Genomic DNA, 20303 nt, shown 5'->3' with positions numbered 1-20303 from the left:
ACCATAAACGGTGTTCTGAGTCAGCGACAAGAGCTATCAAAGCAATGGCATCGCTTACTTGCGGCCTAAAGCCTGGTCCGTGAGCACGTAGAATTTTGTCCATTAACCTAAGCTACCCATCCTTATCGCTCGCGCGTAATTATGTTGCTGTTGCGCTCGCACACTCACTGCGGGCGCCCGTCGCACAGTCGCGACAGCAATATAATTACGCGCGAGCGATAAGGATGGGTAGCTAGGGGTCATTGGACAAAATTCTACGAGCTTACGGATCAGGCTTTACCTGCCAATATGACGCTGACTAAGGACACCGCCATAGCTCACAAAAAATGTAACTGTTCAATTCATGACCTTCATAGAATACCGGTGAGCATTATGTGTTCCCTGCGTCAAATCAAATCAAATCAAATTTCTTTATTTGCGTAATTCCAGGTACATAAGTGGTCTTACATAGATTTGGTAGGTTTCACTGAAATTTGCTCGTACTAGGAAGACAACCTAATACTGAGCGGTAACCATTTTACGGTACTAATTTTATAATGAAGAAAAATTTTTGCACGTATAATTTCATGCCAATGCCAAATAAACTACTTCTGTCTCTATCAATCTGTTTATGTGATACTCTTCTTGATGAAATTTTTAAATATATCTCTATCTATCTATATCAGCCTTTTCATTTTTCTATATGAGGGGGTTCGCCTTCGAACATAGGCCTCTTCTTCAACTCTCCACCGACTTCTGTGCTTGGCCACTCTGTCACCACACGCTTGTCCACCGTTTAGGCGATTCAAATATACAGGGTGGAAACGATAAGTGATCTCACTCGATAATTTCTAAACCATACAAGATATCGAAAAACTGGTTACTGACCCTGAAAGTGCTTTACGAACTCTTTCAAACGGTACCAATAACAGGTTACAGAATAAACTGGAAGTATCTGAAAATTCAATGTTTCCAGCTTCCATACTAAATGTATGCCAACCACACAATATTAAGTGTAATTTTTAAAAATTAAATAATGAACCTAAAAAAAACTCGTAAATTTCATTTTTATTTAAAATTATTCAAGGAAAAAATTAGTTTTAGGCTTTACTTGCTATAAAGTGTTGTATCAAGTATCAAGAGACGAGTGCCATGACTAGGGTTTCTGATTTCTCGACCTATTTTTTTTCTCGAGTTTCGGGAATTCTCGAGGCCAAAGTCTCGAGTTTTCTCGGGTCTCGAGTCTTTTAATTAAAACTGTTGAAATCGGTTGAAATTTAACAAAAACACAGGTTTTTTAATCTAATATACCTACTTTTATTGCACAACAATCAATATAAGAGTTTAGTACCACTTATTTTGGTAAGGAAAGAAACAAAAATAAAATCTTCTTTCATAATCTGGGGGCACGGCAGTGCCCCCACCAAGTCGAGCAAAAAAGCGGCACGGCCGTACCATCCTTTTCTCGAAGCAATTCAAGCCATTTTCGACCGCCTGTAACTTCGTTGTGGATAAAACTAGAAGGCTGAATTTTCATTAGCTATGCAGGCATTGTAAAGACACGGTATATTTAAAATTTCATTCAATTTGAACCAGTAGTTTAAGAATTATAACGGGTCAAAGTTACTTAATTTTGTCACTCACTGACTCACCGATCATCAAAACTCTAAGGCACTTCTAGCAGACCTAGAAGCTTCGAATTTGGAATATAAGTAGTGTTTGGTGTATGAATCAAGGAAAAACTAAAATATTTGGGGGCACGGTAGTGCAACCGCCAAGTCGAGTAAAATTTTTCAATTTCGGTCCAGTTTTCTAGATACATAACTGCTGTCTACAAAATACAAAAAGAAATGAGATCCCATCAAAAACAATACTTGTCAAAAAAACCAAGTCTCGCAACTCAGTTGTTCTACGGTAAAAAGTTGTGAGATCCATGTAATACCAAGTCCAGGCCAGGAAATCTCTAACGTTTTACATAAATATATTGACTTGGCCATCGCACTAAATAATTTAATTTACACGTGTTTTCATGCGATGGCCAAGCCAATATATTTATGTAAAACGTTAGAGATTTCCTGGCCTGGACTTGGTATTACATGGATCTCACAACTTTTTACCGTAGAACAACTGAGTTGCGAGACTTGGTTTTTTTGACAAGTATTGTTTTTGATGGGATTAATATTAACTAATAATCATAACTTAGTTATTAACTAAAGGAACAAAAGTCATAAAATCGCGTGTACTTTAAGGATAGATAAAAATAAAAATCTGGAGATACAATTGAATCACTTGTTTTCCAAAGAACACAACTCCAAATAGCAAAATTAAGTTGAATAGTTTTTCTTATAAACAAAAAAATATTTTTAATATTTTTTTAAATTTCTTAAAGATAACGACTTGAATAAACTTTACGAGGAGGCACGAGTACCTAACCTAACAGACAGTTCACAATTCAGTCTTTAAATTTGTGCAGGACGACTACAGATTCGTCTTACCGAACCCTAAAAATATCAAAAGAAACCGCAGTAAATACATATACGCACCTATAGCTATAGATATGTAATCGGCGCTTGGCAAGTACCTAAAAAGACAGAGACAGCGCGAGCGCGCAAAGGACAGCGATAGTACGCGCGCCCGCGATAACCGCCTTTACGATCTACGCAATAAGGCTCATATCCGGACGCCTTATAGTTTGTTTACGACTCCCGCGAGTTCGAGTAAGTACTTGCGTATTCCCGAATACGGGCGGACCGCGAATTGTTCTAGAATATAGGCGGAGTTAATTATTTAAGCAGGCTGCCGGGCCGCACCAAGCATAGTCTTCTCTAATCAATCGAAGTGAATAGTCTTCTCTAATCAACCGAAGTGAAAAGTCTCAAGACAGTCTACTCAAGAGTCTCAAGAGCGCATAGTGAAGATAGTGAATAGAATAACGACTACAGCATAGACCTCGGACACCGTATAGCATAGCGACTTCGGATACCGTATTGACCGGACTCCTACAGCGTGTGACATCGACCGCACCGTGTTCACCGTTTATAGCGTCACACCACACATAATATAGAAGCCACGAGGTACGAAGACGTGGCAACGATCCACCACCGATTATAGTATAGTAGTGCAGCGATTGGAGACACCGTCAGCGGAGCTTCTACAGTCTACAGTCCACCGCTCTCCGTTTCACCGCATCCGTACAGCCCACTCCGCTCATTCACTCCAGTCATCGATTATGCGGTCTCCGTAAACTTTCCGCATATTTTTGTGGCCGGATAATAAACAGTCCTGCACATTTTTCTGGTCCTTCGAGCCGGATCGTTGTCGAACTTTCCCGAAGACACAGAACCTTCGAGAACACCGAAGCGGCCTTCGTGAAGTGGCATACTACAGCACCGATAGAAGATGCCTGTGACACGATCGAAGAAAGGCAAGGCAAAGCCATCGAAGCCCACTACACCGTCTATGACGTCATCACCGGAATCGCCTACAGAACACATGACGTCATCACAGTCCACCGCTACCGCACAGGAGGAGTTAATAGAATTAGGGCCTCCATCCGTTCCACCCACAGACGCCACAGGACTGCACTCGACGGCTCTAACGCTCTCGCATACCGACTGCGCCCGTCGACTAGCTAAGGCGGAGGCAGAGATAGCCCGCCTACAGTTAGAGCTTGCCATCGCCCGTCGCAAGCTAATCGAAATGGAGTCCGCCGATGGTGAAGATGACTCGGCATCTTTGAAAGGAGATGGTGACTTACAACCGCCATCCCCTGTAACCGTCACCGTACCGCAGCCGACGTCATCAAAAATTGACCTCAGTGAGCTCGCCACAGCAATCGCAATAGCAGCGCGCGCCGGACAGCAGCCACAGTTTATAGGAGAATTGCCGAACTTCAGTGGCGCGCACTACGATTGGCTTGCGTTCAAAGCAGCCTACACCGAGACAGCGAGTTTCTTCAGCGAGATAGAAAATATAGCAAGACTCCGGCGGTCACTTACCGGATGAGCAAAAGAAGCCGTGACCTCTTTGCTCATAGTAAACGCGAAGGCGCAAGAAATAATGCGCACTTTGGAGATGCTCTTTGGCCGGCCGGACTCGATAGCACTGTCCGAGATAGATAACTTGAGAAATTTACCCAGACTTACCGATTCACCGCAACAGATTTGTGTGTTCGCCAGCAAGATACAAAATAGTATAGCGACACTACGAGCACTCAATCGAACACACTACCTGTATAACCCCGAGATAGTTTACAGTCTAACCGAGAAGCTGACACCAGCGCTTCGCTACCGCTGGTATGACTTCGCCTGGGAGCATACCGAAGAGGAACCGGACCTCATCAAGTTCAGCCGCTTCATCGAGCGAGAAGCCGAGAAGTGTGCCAAATTCGCCACTCCCGAACCGATCTTCAGAGAAGATAGTTACCGATACCGCAAACAACAGCACACCCAGCGTGTCTTCCACATCGAGGAGAAGACAGTACAGAGATCGTCGTGCCCAGTGTGCGACGGCAACCACTCCGTAACCGACTGCGGCAAGATTAAGAAAGCCGAAAGCAGCGAACGCTGGGAGATGGCAAAACAGAAGCGCCTGTGCTACCGCTGCCTTCGACCCTGGAATAGAGCACACAGATGCCCAGGGATACAGTGCAAAGTTAATGGCTGCAGGAAAACGCACCACAAGTTACTGCACCATGAACCCGCTGCGCCTACAGAAAAAATACACGCAATAGTTTCGCCTACCCACGTCGATAAAATTGCTAATAGAAATCCGTCAGGCGCTATTAGAAACCGAAGATCGTCCCAAAACCAGCGGGAGTCATCGAAAAACCGGCGGGAGTCATCGTCGCAAGATAGAAACCGGCGGAAGACATCGCCGCTTCCATACCGGCGGGAGGCTTCGTGGCGTGAAAATAAAATAGAAGATAAATATAGGAATTTTGAGAACCGCTCATCGTCCGTACCACGCCAAGCACCGCGAAGTAAAGACAGACGGCGTTCAACAGTAGACTTCTATAGACAACGCCAAACTACAGAAGCAACAAACTGGAGAGAGAAGACTCCAGTACCGGCGGGAGCTACAGTACCGCAAGATAGTTGCCGAAACAGTTATCTCCGTCATCGCTTCGTCGGGCAGAAACAGCTGCCGTCCTGCTAGCTATTTTTTGCACCGACGAGTCCGTCGCTGCACGGCGGGAGTATGTGCAGGACGACTACAGATTCGTCTTACCGAACCCTAAAAATATCAAAAGAAACCGCAGTAAATACATATACGCACCTATAGCTATAGATATGTAATCGGCGCTTGGCAAGTACCTAAAAAGACAGAGACAGCGCGAGCGCGCAAAGGACAGCGATAGTACGCGCGCCCGCGATAACCGCCTTTACGATCTACGCAATAAGGCTCATATCCGGACGCCTTATAGTTTGTTTACGACTCCCGCGAGTTCGAGTAAGTACTTGCGTATTCCCGAATACGGGCGGACCGCGAATTGTTCTAGAATATAGGCGGAGTTAATTATTTAAGCAGGCTGCCGGGCCGCACCAAGCATAGTCTTCTCTAATCAATCGAAGTGAATAGTCTTCTCTAATCAACCGAAGTGAAAAGTCTCAAGACAGTCTACTCAAGAGTCTCAAGAGCGCATAGTGAAGATAGTGAATAGAATAACGACTACAGCATAGACCTCGGACACCGTATAGCATAGCGACTTCGGATACCGTATTGACCGGACTCCTACAGCGTGTGACATCGACCGCACCGTGTTCACCGTTTATAGCGTCACACCACACATAATATAGAAGCCACGAGGTACGAAGACGTGGCAACGATCCACCACCGATTATAGTATAGTAGTGCAGCGATTGGAGACACCGTCAGCGGAGCTTCTACAGTCTACAGTCCACCGCTCTCCGTTTCACCGCATCCGTACAGCCCACTCCGCTCATTCACTCCAGTCATCGATTATCCGGTCTCCGTAAACTTTCCGCATATTTTTGTGGCCGGATAATAAACAGTCCTGCACAAAATTAGTCAGAGTTAAGCATACATAATAAAATGTAGCATACTCGTAAGTGAAGATTATTACTTAGTTTCGATTGAGATCATTACTTGCAAATCAAATCAGTTAAAAAATGAAAGACTAGGCCAGTCTAAAAGCAACGTTAACCTATTAAATAATTTAAAACTTACTTTTATCTAAGAAAATAGGCTTTCAAGAATATTAAAGCTTCAAAATCGAAACTCGAGAATTCTCGAGCTCCGGTAATTTTTTTCTCGTCTCGAATGAAGCCAAATTTCTCGAGTTTTCTCGAGTTCGAGAAAGCTCGAGCAGAAACCCTAGCCATGACTGTGGTAGTACTAAATGTATGGGGGATGGAAACATTGGATTTTTGGATAGATCCAGTTTATTCTGTAACTTAATATTGATACCGTTGGATAGAGCTCGTGAAGCACTTTTAGGATCAGTAACCAGTTTTACGATACCTTCTGTAGTTTTTAATATTATGAGGCTGTACCAAATGTATGGAAGCCGGAAACATTGAATTTTCGGATAGATCCAATTTATTCTGTAACCTGTTATTGGTGCCGTTTGAAAGAGCTCGTAAAGCACTTTCAGGATCAGGAACCAGTTATTCGATATCATGTATGGTTTAGAAATAATCGAGTGAGATCACTTATCGTTTCCACCCTGTATATCAAGTCTCAAAGTAAGCAAAGTGTCTGTCTTATTTTTGGCACGCATTGTATCGCAGACTTGTTAACGTACATTTTCTTTGTTACTTGGCAGGGATGATGCCTGGTAGCCCAAGATACAGGACTTTCCTAGTTTCGGTACCAGACTTCCATATACAATAATATAGCATATATGTGTATAAATATAGTTAAGTATTTATTAGTGTTAGTACTAAGCTTGTTTTGTACGAGAGAAAAATAAATAATTTATTATTATTATAACAAAAAAGTGTCTGTCGAACCCAAAATGGAGGAGGACGAACCTTTTTTGACGGAGAAGCTGACGCCCTTGACAGCGTTGCAGCTGCTGCAGAGGCCGCGGTAACGCTTGTGGATGTCAGACGCTAGCAGCGCGTCCGCGATCTGTCTGTCCGCTGGAACAATGGGAATATTAAAATCAAAATCAAAATTATCTTTATTTGTTTAGACTAATTAAATTAGTTCTTGCAAATCGTCAAATGCTCTTAAGGAGCCTATACATGTCTCATTCTTTTTTTGCCCTACCAGCGCTTCGAGACAAACATTTGGCAAGTGTTGAGAAGAAGCGCCGCAACAAACTCAGTCACCACTGTCTGCCGGTTTAAAAATATAAAAAAGTAGGAAGTTACATACATTCAGAAGCAAGTTACTTACCACGCGCTCCCGTTGATAGAAGGTGGCCTTTAAAACGCCCATCTAGCACGTGACCGCGTGGCAGTTTTGAATATATTTCTTTAGTGCCGTGCTAATTTCTAGGTTAATTGTTGCGTTTTGATACATATATTTTATGTCAGGTATATCTTTCCTTGACCAGTCCCCGAAGGCAGCGCCTGTTCACAGACATGACGTGTGAACCAGCCATCGCTTCACTCGACCATATTATAGGGAATGTAACGACCCGCCTCATTATATTTAAACAGAGGAAATGAACTCTTTTTTAAAGGTTCCATTAAGCTTTAAGCCAGGGGTCTCCAAACTACGGCCCGCGGGCCATAACCGGCCCGCCACTGCCATTTATCCGGCCCGCGACAGCTTAAGACTAAGCCTATGTTTACATAGGTGGGCAGAAAAATTTAAATTGTTATGGCCCTTGCAACATACCCGCCGAAAAAATATTATGGCCCCTTTGGAGACCCCTGCTCTAAGCGTTCGCATGAGACCGCGGCAACAATTGCTTTTTATTGTGATATACTGTTTAGTTGCATATTTATTCTCAAAAAGAACTAGTGAATGTCCAATTGATATTTATTCCAATATCAGGCTGAAACCAGCTTCACGCTCCAACTAAGCTTCACTTTTAAAGAGCATGGTCTTATAAGATGCTGTTACATGTGGCGGTTGTTCAGCGCTGTGTCCCATGCACAAAGGGACACGAACACAGCGTCTGGTTGGACAGTTCTAGCACAGCGAGTTAGGCGCGCCGGGAATTAACGCCTGTGTGGGACAATACTTAGTAATCAAGCGTAAGTACTACATACGTGAAATGAGGACACTAAAAATCCACTTTGTTCACCTGGGTGAATAATCCAGCTCGCAGGTCTTCTTGACCCTCTCTCAGAACTTCGTTGCTACAGAAAGGCGCGGGGACCGCGGGACAGCCCGCGCTGTGACACTACACTATGTCTTGTGGAACAATACTCACGTAGCTCGATGGCCTTCTCGACATAAGCTCGCTCAGCCCTCACCACTTCGTCATTATAACGCGGCGCGGGTAGTGCATACCGTGCGTTCAGAGCTACGCTGGGACACCACACCGTGTCTAGTGGGACAATACTCACGTAGCTTGATGGCCTTCTCAACGTAGGCTCGCTCGGCCTTCGGCCCGAACCACTTCGTCGCTAAAGCTAAGCAGGGGCGGTATGTCCCAAACGCGGGACAGCCCGCGTTGGTACACTACACTTTCTCTATAGTCTTTTTCACCTAAGATGATCCGTATGACGTTTCGAGTTTGAAAGATTTAGAGATGTCACATAACTAAACCATAGCGATTTATCTATCGATTTTTTTCGAAGAGCTAGTAAAACCTACTTTTAGAGAAATATTTTGTATAGGTGTTATTTAACAAAAAACATGTTTTTTTTTAATTACAAATATTATTGTAACAATTTTTTATTGATAATATTCAAATTTAATGGTTCGTGTTCAAAAAAACGATTCCTAAAAAGTACTGGTTCTGTTTCTTTAAATTAAAAACTTTAATTTATTTTCAATGCGTTTATTAAAGTCAATAATCGAAAAATATAGTTGATTTTTGTGATGTTTTTAATAACTAAGTATTCACTGCAATCGATTAATGAACCGCGGAAATAATCGATTTTATTATACATGAAATACCCCAGCACTAAATCTATTCCGTTTCACACATTGCGTACCTACATTAAATAAAAAATATTTTTACATCGTATTTAATTAAAATATAATCAATAGACTCAGATTTTACTATATAAGGTGTTATTTTTTATACTGATCATACTTTACCAACGCATCTAATAAAATCATACAAATACAACCCAAGTGTTTTTAAAAAAAAATTCAGGCTAGTTTTCGAGTAAAACGACAAAGAATGTTTCGAAAAAAATAAAAAATAAATCATCCTTTGAGCGCGGTGAGTATTCGTTTACGCACTATCGTAGTAGCCGGCCGAGGGCAACGACCGCTGCCACGTGCCGCGCCGCGTGAGTCGGCCATATTGATATCGCTGCCAGTCGCTCCGCGCCCACAGCCCGCGCCGAGTCGCCGATCGGCATGCGGGAGCGCCACAACATAAACAATCGTCCCAGTCAGTCCAATGTTGTGCCCAAACGTATTGCAGTGTGTGTGTGCGAGTTATTACAATGCCGCGCTTGATAAATAACAAAACGCAGGTGAAATTATGTTTCGGGCACACTAACTGGCCGACGAGAAACATTAACGAGTCGAAAACCTTCACACCTTGCTTGTTTGGAGCCGCGCAGCGCTTCAGGGAGCGCAGCCGTATCCTGACTTGACGAGATCCCGTGCGCTTCGAGGACGAAGTTCTGGATTTCAATTTCAATCACCGGCACAGTGCTGGCGGTACCCAGATGCGAGCACCGCAGACGGCGGCTTTTGCGTAAAAATACGGAATGCCTTATCAAGGAGTTGTTGCCAGAGGGCCACGACCGCGACCGAGTTCTATCGATGGTTATTGCGAAGTCTACCTAGGTACATACCTACAGTGTGATTTGGACAGATGAGTGCTTGTTTACGCGAAAGGGACTTTTTCCGTAAAAAAGTTAGTGCGCGAATTGTGAATACAACATCCGACGTGGTGTCTAGTGAACAGCAAGCAAGTGTGCAGCCCGGAAGCATTATCTCAATTCGATCGTGGCTAGATTAGACAGTGCAAGACAGTGTTTACGTGAACATTCAACAAAGGCTTGACATTCAAAATGTATTGTGATTAGTGTAATAATAACCTAGGAACTTTAAATAACAACATTCAAAATAGGTAAATGTGTGAATAAGTAAAATCAATGAATCTAAAGTGTGATGGCAAATCATAATTTAGGAATTAAAACCAGGAAAATTGATCAGTGAGTTTTATTTACAACACCTATTCATATTCAATATTAGGGTGCATTTCCACTGACGCGAAGCGAAGTAGTGATAGGTATGTACCTACCTATCAATTTTTTATTACGTCTCTAAATAAATTGCGTAGGCATTACGAGACCGTAGATATTGAATTCCAATTTCTATCCTTTTCTAAATTTCTAGTTTAACGCGGATGATTCGCCTCGGTTCGTTGGAAAAGTCCCCCGCTATTACACTAATGAAAATACCTACACTTATTTACCTACCTATGTGGCTAGATTTTGTTTCTGTACCTATTAACATGACGTAACATCGTACATACTCACGAGTGATAATTTTTGGTAACGTAGGTTTAGTGTAATCTAACCTTTATGTGTGTGAACGTTGAATGAACGCGCGCGCCCATTGTTCGTACTCGTATGAATGAAATGAGTAAAGAAAGAGAGAGAGGCAGTGAGTGAAGACAGGATGGTTGTAAAAATAATATCTTTTTTTTGTTAGGAAAAGTAAAAACAAAAACTAGCCTGAATTTTTTTTAAAAAACACTTGGGTTGTATTTGTATGATTTTATTAGATGCGTTGGTAAAGTATGATCAGTATAAAAAATAACACCTTATATATTCAAGACAAGTAGTTAATTTTTTTTTATTATATTGCTAATAAAATACAAATATTTTTTCAAAAATATTCTGCATATGTAGTATGCGTAATATGGATAACCTTGAAGTGTCATACGGATCATCTTACGTGAAAAAGACTATAGTGGATATTAAAAAACTCATAAAACTCATTTATTTTTGCAAAAAGCACGTTTACACGTCCCAGTATTAACCCTACTACTGCTTCGGGTCAATAAATGGACTAGTGCATTACTTACGTAGCTCGATGGCCTTCTCGACGTAGGCTCGCTCGGCCCGCACGACTTCGTCGTTAAAGCGCGGCGCGGGCGGTGCATACCGCGCGTTCAGAGCTACGCTGGGACACTAAACCATTTCTAGTACAATATAGATGGGACATAAATGTTTGTAAAACAATGTTGCTATGCCCAAACCGGGTCTATGTTTGAGACTATAGATTGTGTAAGACCTTATGTACAGTCGCAGAATGAAAAGGTTCGTCACCTTAGTGTCGGTTTTCGCTTGCACTAGGTACTGTAAGAGTCAAACCTGCCAACATAACAGTGCAAGAAACAGTGCTGCTAACATTTAAATAAATATGACGTTTGCTAACAAATAAGGTTTTGCTTGTTTATTTTTCTATCCCATCAGTGCAATGCAATGATGACATTGACCAATTGACAATAGTTTTTTTTTATTTAATAGAAATAATAATGGCAGGTTGAACCAACAAGAAGGTTTTAGTTTATCAATCATAATAATCTTCTTGACAAGATAAATCGTCAAACAACTTTGATCTGAATAATTTTGAACTTTACTGACGAACAGTTAAAGATTATTTTCTCTAACTCGAGATTATTCTGTAACATAGTTTCAAAAGGTAATATGTGATCGCGATTCGTTGAAGGAATCAATTTGAAAACTGACGAACCTTTTCATTCCGTGACTGTACAACAATAAAGATATTGACTATTGGACACGACACTATGTCTGTCTAGTGCAGTGGTTCTTAACCGGTGGTCTGCGGACCACTGGTGGTCCCTGGAGGCATTCCAAGTGGTCCACGATGTGCACTTGCACACCTTGGTCAAAACCACTTTTAACTGATTTTTGCAGTCAAATTGGTTTTGACCGATTATGAGGTGGTCCCTGACAAGACAGAAATTTGGTAAAATGGTCCCTCATGACTTAAAGGTTAAGAACCACTGGTCTAGTGTGATAATACTCACGTAGCTCGATAGCCTTCTCGACGTAAGCTCGCTCAGCCCTCACTACTTCGTCGTTAAAGCGCGGCGCGGGCGGTGCATACCGCGCGTTCAGAGCTACGCTGGGACCCTACACCGTTTCTGGTACCACACGCGGTACAATCCGGGATGGGACACGATACTAACGTCCGTATTCACAAACGATGCTTACTTAAGTGAAGCGGCAAATAGAACGCACATCGTTGAATAGCTAGAGCTCAGTGATTGGTTCATGTGTCACCCTGTGCGTTCACGCGCACTGTGAGACCTCATAGTAATGTTTGTGAATATGGGCATATGCCTAATGGGACAATATTCACGTAGCTCAATAGCCTTCTCGATATAAGCTCGCTCAGCACTCACCACTTCGTCGTTATAACGCGGCGCGGGTGGCGCATACCGTGCGTTCAGAGCTACGCTGGGACACCACACCGTGTCTAGTGGGACAATACTCACGTATCTTGATTGCCTTCTCAACGTAGGCTCGCTCGGCCTTCGGCCCGAACCACTTCGTCGCTAAAGCTAAGCGGTATGTCCCAAACGCGGGACAGCCCGCGTTGGGACACTACACTTTCTCAAGTGGATATTGAAAAACTCATAAAACTCATTTATTTTTGCAAAAAGCACGTTTACACGTCCCAGTATTAACCCTACCACTGCTTCGGGACAATAAATGGGCCAGTGCATTACTTACGTAGCTCGATGGCCTTCTCGACGTAAGTTCGCTCGTCCCGGACCACTTCGTCGTTATAATATCGGCCGTTTGGTTTAGTGGTTCAGAACGGAGAAATTGAAATAATGAATTTTAATTTCTGTGACGGATCTGGGTGTTTTCTATGTATAATATGTATTTATTTGGGGCTAGCGGCGCAGTGTAAAATGTCCAAGGATATTTATTATTATTATTATAACGCGGCGCGGGTGGTGCATTCCGCACGTTCAGAGCTACGCTGGGACACTAAAACGTTACTAGTATACACGCGGGACAACCCAAGATGAGATACGACACCATGTCTAATGGGACAGTACTCACGTAGTTCGATGGCCTTCTCGACGTAAGCTCGCTCGGCCCTCACGACTTCGTCGTTAAAGCGCGACGCGGGCGGCGCATACCGCGCGTTCAGCGCTACGCTGGGACACTAAACTATTTCTAGTACCACACGCGGGACAACCCGAGATGGGACATAAATGTTTGTAAAACACAATGTTGCTATGCCTAAACCGGGTCTATGTTTGAGACTATAGATTGTGTAAGACCTTATGTACAGACGACAGCACATCAGGCTATACATTTTCGTTGCAAATTCGCCCTTATCGCAACTACGTAAAATCAAAATCAAAATTTTCTTTATTTGTTTAGACTAATTAAATTAGTACTTGCAAATCGTCAATTGCTCTTAAGGAGCCTATACATGTCTCATTCTTTTTTTGCCCTACCAGCGCTTCGAGACAAACATTTGGCAAGTGCTGAGAAGAAGCGCCGCAACAAACTCAGTCACCACTGTCTGCCGGTTTAAACACTGCCGTAAGATACCACAGTGTTTACGTTGACGTGCTGTCGACTGTACAACAATAAAGATATTGACTATTGTCTAAAGATATTTACTATTGGACACGACACTATGTCTGTCTAGCTAGTGTGACATTACTTACGTAGCTCGATGGCCTTCTCGACATAAGCTCGCTCGGCCCGCACGACTTCGTCGTTAAAGCGCGGCGCGGGCGGCGCATACCGCGCGTTCAGCGCTACGCTGGGACACTAAACCATTTCTAGTACCACACGCGGGACAACCCGAGATGGGACATAATGTTTGTAAAACACAATGTTGCTATGCCCAAACCGGGTCTATGTTTGAGACTATAGATTGTGTAAGACCTTATGTACAACAATAAAGATATTGACTATTGGACACGACACTATGTCTGTCTAAAGCCTGGTCCGTGAGCACGTAGAATTTTGTCCAATGACCCCAAGCTACCCATCCTTATCGCTCGCGCGTAATTATGTTGCTGTTGCCCTCGCACACTCACTGCGGGCGCCCATCGCACAGTCGCGACAGCAATTTAATTACACGCGAGCGATAAGGATGGGTAGCTTGGGGTCATTGGACAAAATTCTACGTGCTCACGGACCAGGCTTTAGCTAGTGTGACATTACTTACGTAGCTCGATGGCCTTCTCGACGTAAGCTCGCTCGGCCCTCACGACCTCGTCGTTAAAGCGCGGCGCGGGCGGTGCATATCGCGCGTTCAGCGCTGCGTCCCACATACGCTTGAATAGCCCGCGTTGCGTCAGGAATACCAGAGTCTGTGGGACAGTCACAATAATGGTAAGAGAATCTGGACGTCTTTCGTGACAACCTACCTTTATTTACGCGCAAAATCCTAAACAGCGAAATGAAGGTGCATCTAAATGGTACTCGCTAAAGAAACTCTTTTTCTAGTGTAGATACTGTTTACATTTAAAAGCCCACTATTGTATGCCGTGACAACTTACAATGAGGGCTATCGTTTTTATACTTAACAGTTGGAACCCCTGGCGATTGACAGGACCTTACTCTACAGTGGCGCCATCTTGATGAGTGCAAATGCGATAGTCCTCCTACCACTTTAGCGCTCACAAGTTGGCGCCACTGTCTTCGCTACTAGCAAGTGACAGGACCTTACTCTACAGTGGCGCTAACTGGTGAGCGCTAAAACGATAGCCCTCATTAAGGCAACACTTAGATTAAGTTCAAATACGTTGTAAAGATTGTTTTAATGTATGTCTTGTTAGTTGGTCAAAAGGTCGCACTGTGAACTAAAAGGCCAATCTAGCTGGACAAAATTATTTAAGGCTTGGAATAGGTACTAAACGCTTTAAAAACTCTTACTTTGATATAATATGTTAAAAAATTTTGATAATTATAAAACTAAAAACCAGCATAAGCTGACCCTCTTTATTAAACATTTTGTACGTGTATGGAGGTCTAGTTAAACTGGACTTGTTAGTTAAGGTAAATTATTGTTTTTTTATACTGGTACTTGATATTTTAACATCTTTGCACTAGTTCTGTAAAAGTACTAAGGTATAATGCTAAACCTAAGCCTAATTACTTTTAAAGATGGCTTTCTATACTAAAAATTACAAAGTTGAAGACCTTGTTTGTTTGGTTAAACGCGCTAATTTCAGGAACTAAGCTACAGCCCGATTTGAAAAATTATTTTTGTATTGGATAGCCCATTTATCAAGAAAGGCATTAGTCGATATAACACCCTACAGCCAATAGGGATGGAGCAGTAAAGAAATATTTTGCAAAAACGGGAAGTATTATTTAAACTATTTTTACGCATACAAAGACGCGAGCACAGTTGGTTAATAAATAATGAAAATTAAATAAAACTATAACAATACTCGGGCGGCCATTACCAAATCGTCAGTAGGTACTGCAGGACTTAAATAAATCGTCAACTCGTTGCGTCTTCTTTTTGTTTTGAACGCGGCTTGGACGAAGTCAATCTTTGGGCGACCAGGACTTGAAGTACCTACTAGATTGACTTTCTGAAGATGACGTAGATGGATGCAAAACACGTGTATCAATTTGAAGTTTTCACCATTCAGCCATTCAACACCAATCGGCCTTGTCACAAAATCGTCCCGAATTTTACCAAACTAAACCCATTTTTTGCCTAATTTTGAGCTAATCTGACTAAATTCTTTATAATGTTTCTTAAACAACACTCCATCACCTCTTTTTAATCTTATCTAGCTAAGAAATAATGGAATAGTCCTGAAATTGTATTGTTTTTGTGTGTTTTAACCATTCGTAATAAAACTCGCTTCTGGTCACCGCCACTACGTTTTCTGCAAAAAAATCAAAGTTGTGCTTCAGTGTGCTGTCTACAACCTACTATTTTTTGAAGCTCACATATGTGGCTACTTCATATAAAAAATCCAGCCCGGGGACATGAGGGGCCATGGAGTTCCTGGTCTCGCAAATACAGAAAAACGTGAAACAATACGAATTTTAATTTTATTTCTACATATATCTTAATTAATTAATAGGCTTTAGGAACATTTTTTTGGTTTAATATGTAATACGTACCTTCTACTTCACGATCCATAACAAAAAATTTCACAATTGTATTAGAATTAATCAGGAGACACTGATATATCAACCTCAAGAAAGTGAATAATTTGATCGTAAAATACTCACTTGTTCAAGTTCGTCTTAAAATTACTAAATTATCAGAGGATAGTTGCTAAAAATAATGACTGAATCGTAACCTCTGGTTATTAAGCTATCGTTTTTGCTAAACGAATGAAAGATATGCGATGACCCTTTTTGTCCAGCTAGATTGGGCTTTTGGTTCATAGTGGGTCGACTGATTCTTCTTCAGTCGATAAATAACAGCTATGATTTTTTAAAACTATTATTTAAACATTCGAGACGATAAATTATGAATAGTTGAAAAAAGTTATGGGCAGTTATTTTATTAATCGTTATCGAATCATATCAATACGAGTATTATCAAATTAAAATTCTTCTTTAGTAGGTATTGTTAATTTGTGAAAAATCTAAAATGTTAAAATAACGGTATCTTTATAACCAATGAGCTGCTGTCATAGTGACATTGACATAATATCAATGTCACACTAGAAACGTCAGATTAGAGGGACGCGCGGGGACGACGAATTGTATTTAAAAATGAGGCAATATAATGTGAAAGTTAAGTCAGTTTTTTATTTATGAGAATAGATCTACCGGCCTCTAACAGTATGTAGGCTCTATTTAGGGCACTCATAGACGTCCCAAATATAGCTTGCACTATCCACTTCGCGACAACTTTTGGCAGATGACAGATCTGTGTAATTCACTTACCATCAAGATGACAATTTGACCGAACATGTAAAACAGCCATTTTCCGGGCGCGCCTTCGTCCAGGCAGAAGTAGCAGAACGCGTTAGTATTAGGATCTGATGCTGCAAAGAAAAATGTTTTTTTATTCAATTGTCCGTCCATAAAGCTCTAAAAATATGTACAAATTGAATGTTGATTTATTTATTTGTAATGGTAACATTAGAAATTCACACACAAGGTAATCAAAATATGTGCTCATTATACACTGCGGTATCAGTACTCAACGTTCGAATAATCTTTAGTACCACGCAGGCAATGTAAACTGTTTACATTATGACGTCGCTGCTGTCATCATTGCTGTGACGAGCAATATGTTCTGATTTTGGGAATATTGCTGCGACACCGGCCCCGCCCCATTGTCACATTTCCCTTTAGTTTCTGTGAAGTGTAGTTTGAAGCGGCAAAACTAGTTAAACAAAACCCCTATCTTTTCAAAAAAACCAAAGACGTTTTCCCACGTAATACTAGGAATTGCAATAGACTAGTCCTTGAGTTCATCCCAAAAAGTACTCGTATCCAAAAAAACTGTTTCTGCATGTGTGTCCAAATCTATAATAAGCTTCCTCAAGATATTAAAGAACTGTCCTTTAATCAGTTTAAGACCACATTGCAAAAGTGGCTTGTCGCGCGATTATTCTACTCTTTCCAAGAATTTTTAAGCTATAGGGAATAATCAGCAAAAAGTATCTAATACATATAAGTAACATTAATATTTCTACGATATATTTGCATGCTATTGTTGATGGCTGGATAGGTGATCATATTTTGTTATTATCGACCTTCTGAACACCCTATTCAAAGACAAATAAATATTTCTATTTCTATTGTGATTTGTGGTCCTAATCGTTCATTTATACTCACTGCAGCAAGTGTCGATATCGAAGTCAGACTCCGCCACCGGCAACACGGGACACTTGTCCCGGTTCAGGTTGCAGAGAGTGTTGTGTCGCGCCGTGAATATGCTCTCCAGGACGGCAGACACTAGCGAGTGTGGGGACGCCACTTCTTCTTATCGTGTCGACAACAAACCTACACAGTGTCAGCCCAAAACTCCGCTACAAGAGTGGCGTTGTCAGCAGCATTAATTAAATCCTCCTGCGTGCAGTTGCTCGGGCACTCAGGGCAAGACATCATGTGCTTCATCGACTGGGACGCTACTGGGTTAGATACAGACAGTCTAATAGTCTATACTCACTGCAGCAAGCGTCGATATCGAAGTTTGACTCCGCCACGGGCAACACGGGACACTTGTCCCGGTTCAGGTTGCAGAGAGTGTTGTGTCGCGCCGTGAATATGCTATCCAGGACGGCAGACACTAGCGAGTGTGGGGGCGCCACTTCTTCTTCTTATCGTGTCGACAACAAACCTACACAGTGTCAGCCCAAAACTCCGCTACAAGAGTGGCGTTGTCAGTAGCATTAATTAAATCCTCCTGCGTGCAGTTGCTCGGGCACTCAGGGCAAGACATCATGTGCTTCATCGACTGGGACGCTACTGGGTTAAATACAGTCTAATAGTCTATACTCACTGCAGCAAGCGTCGATATCGAAGTCTGACTCTGCTACTGGCAACACGGGGCACTTGTCCCGGTTCAGGTTGCAGAGCGTGTTGTGTCGCGCCGTGAATATGCTATCCAGGACGGCAGAAACTAGCGTATGTGGGGGCGCCACTGCGCTAGACACAGACAGCAGACGGTCGGAGAACGATCTCTCCATTTTCATGCTGCCTACGGCTTTTAGCATCGGCATTACGAGTACTGGAAAGAAAGAAACATTTTATTATTTAAAAATTTAAAGTTAAAGGTGGTAGTTCATTTCTTTGCATAATTAACAGAGACATTGTCTAACAAGCTAATTTGCCTTGTTATATCAATGCTAAGTGAAAGTATTTATAGTACATACTTAGGCCCGGTTTCCACCAAAACCAAGAGGAGAGATGTGTTTGAATAACCAATCAGATTTTAGATCCGAAGCTGAGCGGAAAAGTGTTGTGAAAAGAACAAAATCTTATTGGTTATTGAAAAATATCCCCTTTACTCTCTGCTTTGGTGAAAACTGGGCATTAGTGTATTTTTGTCACAAAAAAATTGCAAGCAATGCATATGAAAGTATTTATCTTTGTTTGTCTGATTAAATATGTCACATTATTTTAATACACACAAACAGGTTTTCGATTTTATTTACAATATTGCTAATCTATTAACGTCGTCGAACGTCAAATAGTTCATGCGTGACACCCAAAGTGGTCAAAATGTTGACAATGGTTGTCAACATTTTGACTCCAATGTAACAAAGACGTGTTGCGAACTTCTTGGCTACGGGGTATCACGAACTATTTGACGCTGACTGCACTAAAGTGAGCTCACCAAATAGTATGATGGAGCAGAAAAGCACGCCGCCGGTGCCGTTCTCCTGGAAGTAGAAGCTGACGAGGTACGTCAGCGCCAGGAACGCCATCAGGCCCAGCACCAGCGACAGGCCCAGACACACTGGAGGGAGAAAAAGGTGATATGAGGTACCGTAACAAACAGGAAAAAAATAATGAAAGGGCTCTATAGGCTTTGTTGCTGGCAGTTTTGGCAGTAATCTTTTTTGATATTTCTTTATGGCTTTTTACTTTTTTATTTTTGAAGTTACTATTAGTATCTTGTGCAATACTTGGCCCATAATTGGAGTTTTTCCTTACTAGTTTCTGCTCAATTACCAGCAGAGCTATCCCCATTACTATACTATACAGTCCACTCGATCAGTTTTTAACAGGCTTCTTATTTATTGCGGCCGGATATTTCCATATTTGTTCGTTAGTTACTTTTTACAACATTTACGGAAAGAGGTGGTCTTATTTTAGGTACTCTACTCGATTTCGATGGCCATGGCATGGTTATGTTGAGGGAGTAACAGTCCAACGGTGTTGGACTGCTGATTCAAGATCCGAGGAACGCACGAAGCAGCACGGCTGCGTTTCGTTCGTTTCAGCCAAATGACATCCACTGCTGAACAAAGGCCTCCCCCAAACGATTTCCAAAACATCCGGTCCGCTGCCCGCATCCAGGTTTTTCCAGCGACCTTCACCAGGTCGTCGGTCCACCTAGTGAGGGCCCGGCTGCGTTTACTTACTTATAAACTTCGGGTCCGTAAATGTCTTGTCGTCATGATCAGATGATCATGGCAGGTACTATCAGTGTGGTCGCATGTATCAGCGTATGGAACAGCAGAGTGGCCGCCCAGTGAATTTGGAGATGCCTAAGGCCCCTTAGACGCCCTTAGTCACCTTTTATAGAAGCGTAGGGCTGGTCCT

At 42.2% G+C, this 20303-nt stretch overlaps 1 protein-coding gene across 1 annotated transcript in view; it reads right to left on the bottom strand.

Annotated features, from left to right (window-relative positions):
* LOC135080276 (phospholipid-transporting ATPase ABCA3-like) overlaps window positions 1-20303 on the bottom strand; it is a 68963-nt gene that overhangs the window by 18669 nt on the left and 29991 nt on the right. Inside the window, exons 20-24 of the mRNA XM_063974963.1 lie at window positions 19372-19494; window positions 18535-18762; window positions 16968-17068; window positions 14269-14413; window positions 6975-7085 (exon numbers count right to left, since the gene is read on the bottom strand). Of these exons, the coding sequence (XP_063831033.1) occupies window positions 6975-7085; window positions 14269-14413; window positions 16968-17068; window positions 18535-18762; window positions 19372-19494 (708 nt within the window). The remainder of the gene's footprint in view (window positions 1-6974; window positions 7086-14268; window positions 14414-16967; window positions 17069-18534; window positions 18763-19371; window positions 19495-20303) is intronic.

The sequence above is a fragment of the Ostrinia nubilalis genome, chromosome 17 (genome assembly GCF_963855985.1).
Source record: "Ostrinia nubilalis chromosome 17, ilOstNubi1.1, whole genome shotgun sequence".
NCBI lineage: Eukaryota > Metazoa > Arthropoda > Insecta > Lepidoptera > Crambidae > Ostrinia > Ostrinia nubilalis.
Note: the sequence above shows the minus strand (reverse complement) of the source record. Positions and strands in the feature narration are given on the sequence as shown.